Source organism: Lactuca saligna, chromosome 5 (assembly GCF_052625555.1).
Source record: "Lactuca saligna cultivar CGN05327 chromosome 5, ASM5262555v1, whole genome shotgun sequence".
In the NCBI taxonomy this organism is placed as follows: domain Eukaryota; kingdom Viridiplantae; phylum Streptophyta; class Magnoliopsida; order Asterales; family Asteraceae; genus Lactuca; species Lactuca saligna.
Window position 1 is genome coordinate 149,976,567 of NC_136421.1, and position 8,302 is coordinate 149,984,868.

The following is an 8,302-nucleotide window of genomic DNA, read 5'->3' on the forward strand; positions in this document are numbered from 1 at the left end:
GAAAGATTAAGAATAAGAAATCTATGATGAATTTAAGAGTAAGAAAGAATAAAGATCCATGAGTAATCATAAGATAGAGAAGTAAGACTGGGTGAACGTGCACATAATTGAAAATGGGGTGTATATATATATATATATATATATATATATATATATATATATATATATATATATATATATATACTTTAGGCAGATCTTTCACATGGACAGCCTTTTAGAACAACGTACATATTCAAACCAGATTTTGATTTCACTTTTAAGGAACTGTAAGAAAAATAATTAAAAAAAAAAAAATTAATTTACTCGATCATAAAAGAATCAAAACAAACACATCTTCCCCTATAATCTTTAGGGCATTCTCTTGTATCATAATTCATAGACAATCTACTAAATCTGTTCATCTTCTTCTGTAGTTTTCAATGAACATTCGAAAACAAAACAAGAAATTTAACACACAGAATCCCCCCCAATTCAATGCCTTTCTTCATAATCAAATTTTGTCAACACTCCATCTATACCCCCCAAACAACCTTCTCAGTAATTTATATACAAAAAATATATAATCTTTAACCATTTCAGTCATCTTTTACACCCCGTGTTAGTTGTTACTACTCACAAGTCAACAACAAACCACAGGACAGGGACTCGGTCTCAGTCTGTGCAAAAGACGTAATTGCCCTCAGGGTTTACCAAGTGCAGCTGCAGCAGATTCCACATGTGTAAGGAGATAATCGTAAATCTTCTTCCTTATCCTATCAATAGTCTCTGGTGAAATACAAGACGTTTCCTCTTCATCTTTTCCACATCCAATCGCATCCAACCAATCATTCACACTCTTGAGCTGACTCAGCATCCCCGCAATCTGTCCATTATCCGATAAACTACTCGCAGTGTCCACGTCAGCATCCAAGAATCTTTCAACAAACCCTAAAAACCACTCACGAGACTCCACTTTCAACTTCTGTGCCAAATCAACCGCCTCATCAAACCCACCGCCTCTCTCCCATTCCGGCGGTGGCGGCGGCGGCGGTTGCACCACCACCACCCGAGCCTTTTGACCGTTCTGCCGCCGCGGGGTCGCCGGATTCACAGCCTTTGAGCTGACCGACTGACGGGGCTTGGCGGTTTTGGGCGATGGTGCATTGGTGGAGCTCTCAAGTACAAGAACAGGTTTAGCAAGAGTCTTGGTGGTGGTGGTTAATTTGGGTTGTTTGGTGTAGACTGAAAAGGATGATAAGTTGGTTGCCATGGCTGCATGAACCCATGAAGTTGCTTGTTTTTGTCTTTCTGATGAAAGTTTTAATTGTTCTTCAGATGGGGTTTCTTCTTGATCTAATGATGAATTAAGATGATTTGTTTTGGATAAAGATTCGGATATTTGATGGGCATTGTTTAAGTTTGAGTGTAATGCTAAAAACTGTTCGACAGCTGGCTGTGGGTTGTCTTCTTTTGCAGAACATCGCAGTTCAGAGTACGTGCTAATACACAAACACAAAATATATCAGTATCAGTATTAGTATCAGTATCAGTAACAATGACACTGAGAATAGTGTATTGTTTGTGCAAAAAGACGTAAATGCCCTTGTTATAGAAAATAGGTCTAGTGAAGTACCTTATACATTGAAGTAAGCTTTCAGCAGCTGATGCCTCTTGCATTGCTTCAATGGCAGCAATTTGGGCAGCATCCCTATGTTTCAAGACTTCCTACAATGAAAGCACATTGCGAATTCTTGCATTTAATCCTTTATACCAAAAACTAAAGGAATTCAAGAAAAAGAAATTGATCTGAATTTTATTGAAAATGGGAAGAAAAAAAAATGTACCTTTCCAAGCTTTGAAAGAGAAGATGGGAGTGAAGACCAAGAAGCAGCACTAGCATCGGTCAACCTTCTGTTACTAAGAGAAACTTTGACCAAGTTTCCTGGGAGACCATTTGTAGATGCTTCAGCAGTTGACTTTCTACCTAAAGTTGGTTTTTGCTTATTTGAATGATCATGATCAAGTGAATCTCCATAAGCCATAGATCTCTTTACAGGTGTCTGAATCTTGTTTTCCTCTTTGTTTGATGACTTTGTAAATGATTGTGATTTGTTGTTGTTGTTATCTTCCTCTTTATATGGAATCCTTTCACTTGTAGATTTTCTTGGAACCTATGTTAAAGTTATATATTTGTTTAATAAAAGATTACAAATAAACTGGTGGTATTGATTTCGTCCACAAGGTTTAATAATATTTCTTTATTGAAAAGTATTTTGAAAAAGGGGCAAATACAAAAAAACAAGATTTTGACTATTTTGTCTTTATTGAAAAGTATTCTAAAAAGGGGGAAATACAGAAACCAAGAAAAGCATAATTACTTTCACCTTCTTGTCAATTTAGCCACTAAACTATTATTCTTTTATGATTATTATAATACAAATAGTTCAGTGGCTAAATAGATGAAATGGTAAATGTATGTTGTGCTTTTATATATTTTTTTCTAAATGGTTAGAAAGGCATAATGGCTTAATCACTAAAGAAAATAGTTAAGTGACTAAATAAATAAAATGGTGAAAATACAAGTGTTTTTCTGTATATTTTCCTTCTAAAGATTGCAATAAATAGAAATGTAATTTTACTTCATTTGTAATTTGGTCACTGGACTCGTTACTAAAACTAGCTTTTCAAAATTAGCTATTTTGGGTAATTTTGAACCGAAATCTGTAAAATATTAATGTGGTTGAATGGTTTTATAACATTTTCCAAAAGTTTTATGGAATGAATTATTAATGATTAATAAAGTTTGGTGACCAAATTGGAAATGAATTGTAACCTGTTCTAGATATCTCATAAGCAATCAACAAATTTCCTAATGCTCAAAGAAATTGACAAATGCAAACCCATGATATGCCTAAAATACGAATTAGAAAGAACATAAATGATTCTAATTTAAACACAAAAGAGCAACTAAAAGAACTATTCAAAATAATATAAAGTCTAATTAGAAAGAACTAAGGAATCACAATACTCTTGGAAACAACTCTCATTTAAACACAATTGCAAGTTTGTAGTCTTAAATTAATTGGGTATTTGAAGAAATTTTCAATCTTAGGCAATAAAAATCAAAGTATATGAATAACTTACAGAAGTACTCCTAGCTTCAAGCTTCAAATCATTCTTGGTGACTTTCAATCTTGGAGTCTTGACATCCATATTACCTTCCCAACTCTTCCTCAAAGCCTTAGGCCCCAATTCAATACCCTGAACAAAATTCTTTATCGAATTTCCAATTCCAGATTTTTTCACACTTGAACTCACCCCACGAACCCCACTCCCTTTTTCCCCTAAATTCAATTTACCAATTTCCTTATCAGATCCTTTGATCTTTGACTGATTCTTGACCCCATTGGAGAACTTCTCAAACGAAGTAGGCAAAGAGTAACAACTAGTGGGAGATGAAGGAATTGACCTTGATGGTTTGACTTTTGCCAAAGATTGCCTCGATTCTACATTCAATACCAATTTTGACAATTGGGATTTAGATCTTGCTAAAGTTGATGAAGTTGATGAAGTTTTCTTACTTTCGATCGCCCCATTTGATCTCGCGCTCACAGTTGTGGGGTTTGTATCCTTTTTGGAGGGCAATTTGACATTACCAAGTAGTTTAGAAGTAGTCGTGTTACTAGTGGAACTGCCATTGTTATTCAAGAACCCTAAAGAATGAGTGGCAACAATGTCTTCTGGGGTTCCGACACATGGGTGTCGGCCGGGAACTGGTCGGACGCCATGTAAAATTGGAACTGGGGTGGCTGATTCGAGGCGCTCGACGTGTACATACTGACCTAACTGGATCTTATCGCTTAAAATAAGATCGATATTTTCATCGGGTAATGATACATATGTGGCGTGAGATGAATCAGATACCTTGAGATAAAACCCTTGATTTTGAAAGAGCTCGCCTCCGGCTAAAGCTGGAACGATGCTCACAACTTGCAATAAAGACGATCTGTGTTCTCCCGCAACTTTTACATCTGTGTTCATGTGTTGAAGCAGCTTCAACAAAACCCCAGGGACCAGATTAGCCATTTTTTCTGTACACAAATTCGATTCACATCACATCAATGAAAACCCAGATCCCTGATTCGTGATAGAATACAAGAAATCCTTAAATCGGTCCCCAATACCCGAAAGGAAACCAAAACTAGAACCGAAAGTGACTATCGTACAAGGAAGTCAATGCTTTTTAGGCGCTATAATGGGTGTTAGTAAATATGACAACAACGGAAAACTAGAATGAAAATTGAAAAGCAAACAGTTTCATCATCCATGGACCAGACCCAGAATGGAAAAAAGGTACTAATAATTAAGAAATTACAGGTAAGATTGAATAGAGAAGAATAAATAATCGAAGGGGATGAATTATGATTAGTAATAATTGAATAAAACAGCTCAAAAGTGGAAGGCAAATAGTGGCGATTGCGGAAGGGTTAAAAAAGGGGGAAATGGGCGATGGGTTGAGTGTTGTAGAAACTAGAAAGTAGAAAGCAAACTAGTGATTAACGAAAGACACAGGAGTAGTTGGGTGAGGGTTGAGACGCACGTTTCCCTGCTACACAAATCGGAAGAAAGGTGGGGTTGAAGAACTTAAAGTCGGGTCCATACTCCATTAATACACACGCCGAGGATCGAGGGTTTTGGATTGAATGTGAAATGGACGGGACGGAATCAAAAACCGGTTTTAACGGGCTATACATTCCATAGGCATCCATAGACATTCTTATATATATTTTTATTAAAATTAAAATTCATAACTATTTAATATAGTTTATATTTTTATAGGGATTTAGGATAAAATGAACAAATGATTATTGGAAATATAGGCAAATAAGAACATTTTTTTTGAGCTATCGGATTATATTTCGTACTTACTAAATTCCTTACGAAAACATACCGACTTGTTGATAATATAAAACCACGTGTTTCGATGTTTATATCACTTTGGTCAAGTTTCATAGAAGTTTCAAAACAAATCATAAGATTCGACTTCGTTTGTCTTTGGTTTTGTTGATACATGGAAATTATAGCTGAAGTGTTAAGGCTCTAAATGAGTCGTTAAAAAACTTCTGTAAGTGGTCGTTGGAGATATGTCTACTACATAATATGTTGGTGAAACAGTTAATTACATGGGTCTCTATGAGTGGAGTTACACATTCAGCTCAAGATTGGGTGACAAAAATATTTAATTAAGAGAAATTAATTTATTAATTATTAAAGTGGCAATAAATAATAAGAAATTAATTAAGTGAGATAAATAAAAAAAAAAATAATACCAAATGATTATATAATGTTGTTTGAGTTAAGACTACTAGGAGTGGGTCGTTATTGGGGCTAATAAAGCTTAATAACATCCATAAACACCGCTCCCCTTCAATGTTATTAGGTGTTAAAGGTTTGTGCGTTGCTTCCCGTTACCACCACCACTTTCCATTAAAGCTATTTTCTTCTTTTTATCAAAACGCCGGTGCCCACACCCACCAATCTAAATGAACAAACTTTGAAGGATTTAAACTAATATTATTTCTAGGCTTTCTGTACTCGTTCTTGAAGCCTTAAAAACCACCACGGCTTAAGAGAATAGACGTCTTGTATATTTGCTTGCTAAGGGGTGTAATATTGTCGGATGGGCTATTGTTTGGATCATACAATCTTCTTGACACTTAAAAAGTTATTCCAATAACCCTTTTGTAGGTCTGATAGATTTTAATTAATGAATCAGAAAAGTCAGTCATAATATTTTTGTTAATTGCATTCGATGCTTGTTGGGTTTTATAAAAATCAATGTATACATTATGATCCAATAATGATGATTTTTAACCTTATCATGGTCCCTATAACTTAGAGTTATCTCCAATGAGAACATTTTGTAGAGCTTATTGCTACTAACTTATTTATATTGAGCATTTATTGTTATCGGAACATTTAACTTTTTTTTTTTTCATTTTTGTTGATCATTCAATATCTACCGAGTAGTTAATATAGTTTAATTATTTGTACATTTAACCCCCTCATTTTGTAATCATATTTTATTTTACCCAGTAATTATATTTCAGTTTTTAATTAATTAATTAATTAATTAGTTAATTAAATCTATCAATTATTTAATGACATCTTATTTATGAAATATTAATTTACAAGGACAATATTTATTAGAATAATTTCTATTAAAATATGATATGTTTAATAATGACTAATTAACTAGGGGGATTATATAGAACATTTTAAATAGATATGGATAGATTATTTAAATTTGAAGAAAAAAATTATTGAAAGAGGTTAACCATTGAAAATTTCATTTAATTAGAGGTTAAAAGTAATGGAATAATAAGGTAACAATATTATTAAGTCATAATACAGGTTAACCATTGAAGATACTCTTAGTACATCTACTAAAAATATGAGTAGGATTTCATGTTAATTCTCTACCAATGGCTACTATCGGCAAACATAGGTGGGTATCCAACTAAATTATAAGGAATCGAAACGAGCGGTTCCTTAAATATTGGACCAAAACCGATCACAACAATTCCCAAAATTTTGGAAACGCTTCTAGTTCCGATTTTTTTTTTTTTTTTATTTTTTTTAAAATACAAAATACGTTAACATAGACTTTATTGTTAACTATCAATTTATTCTTGCTCAATTTAAAAAAGTGCATATGGATTTATGGTTGAAACCAAAGAGAAATTATTAGAAAAAGACTCAATATTTTCGGAAAAAAATCACTTTAGTCTTATATTTTTTTTTGAACATAAAAGTTCTGATTATTTCATTTTAGTTCAAATTAACAAAAAAATCATTTTTTATCTTTTAACTGGAAGTATCGTGTAAAATCAAATAATCAAACCTTTTCTGTTAATTTCCCGAAACCGAATAATATTTAAGGTTACACTTACACAATGTACCATAAGGGTACGAAGGAACTTTATTTTTCTCTATTAATGACCACATCATAGTTACGAAATGGATCTTAGTAAATTTTGTAAATTTAGGAGCATCTTGTATTTATTATAGCTTCCTTTCATATTGGTAAAAATAATAAATTCCCTTACACCTATTCCATTTATTTCACTGATAAACAGTACTATGGTCTCCATTAATTAATTTGTAGGCCTATGTTCATAATCTTATTAGCCATCTTGTAGTTATTAGAATATTGCCAATGTGGTTAATCACTGCCTGGTATTATGAAATTTTGATTTGAGGATAGAGGTCCATTTAAAAGACATATATTTGGTGCTTGTGATAATCTATATGTTTAATATTACATGTGATAACCGGCCCTGACACGTACCCAACGCTTGGCGGTAGCAAAAAATTAAGAACTAGAATTGAATCGGTTTTTGTTGATTCCAAATGTTAGAAACCGAATATGGTCCCCGTTACATCATTTTGGTTTAGGTTATGGAATTATCACTTCCTGACAAATTAAAGTTCGAATGTGGATATTCGATTTTGATGCTCACATCTAACGGTTACATAGTTATTTTTGGTTATGTAACACCCTACTTCTAGTATAAAGCACATCTATATTTTTTTTTTTTCAATTTGAAAACCATTTAGTACATTCATATGGTGCATATTATACTACCACATAGATACGGGTTGTATCCACATACCATAGTTGAAGTACGGTGTCATTTATATTTTTGAAGAAAAAATTTATAAAGTCTGTGGACCATCTCTGCAAACCCTCTGAAACAGAAGAGATAAACCAAACGACTGTAGATTGTAATAAGAAGCGTATTTGTTTTTTAATATTGCATGTTGTTGCAAATATTAAAAAATTAAATTAAACTGATTTTATACATCGAAAATAACTTTTTAAAACCGAAAATTTAATAATGTGACATTTCAGTATGATATTTCAACAAAAAATATATATACTTTAGCAAAAATATTGATATTTCAATAACAAATTATCATTATTCAATATAAAAAACGAAAAAAATAATTCGACAAGAATAAAAAACAAACAAACAAACAAACAAAAAGAATGTGAAACAAGAATTCAGCAATATATAATCAAGATTTCAGCAAGAAAAAAAGAAGAAGAGGTTGGAAGAGGCAATCTAAGTGCTGCCCCAAACAGAACACGCATAAATGTTTTTTACTCCGAAGACTTCTAAAAAACAAACAAATGCGAGATAAATAGTGTTGTGAGTGTGTTGCGCCGCGGAGCAATAAGAGGTCTGAAAAGTTTTTTTTTTTTTTTTTTTTTTTTACAAAAAACAAATAACACCCAAGTAACCGTACAAAATTTCAA

General features: G+C 32.8%; 1 protein-coding gene across 1 annotated transcript; it reads right to left on the reverse strand.

The window, feature by feature from the left end:
• Positions 1 to 279: 279 nt before the first annotated feature.
• On the reverse strand, positions 280 to 4,645 carry LOC144996893 (GPI-anchored adhesin-like protein, putative (DUF936)). Its single transcript, XM_078956672.1, has 4 exons — positions 3,124 to 4,645; positions 1,824 to 2,150; positions 1,613 to 1,704; positions 280 to 1,478 (listed from the first exon to the last, which is right to left on the reverse strand). Exons 1-4 carry the CDS (start codon positions 4,063 to 4,065, stop codon positions 680 to 682), a joined length of 2,160 nt encoding a protein of 719 aa, XP_078812798.1. The 5' UTR covers positions 4,066 to 4,645; the 3' UTR covers positions 280 to 679.
• Positions 4,646 to 8,302: the final 3,657 nt, after the last annotated feature.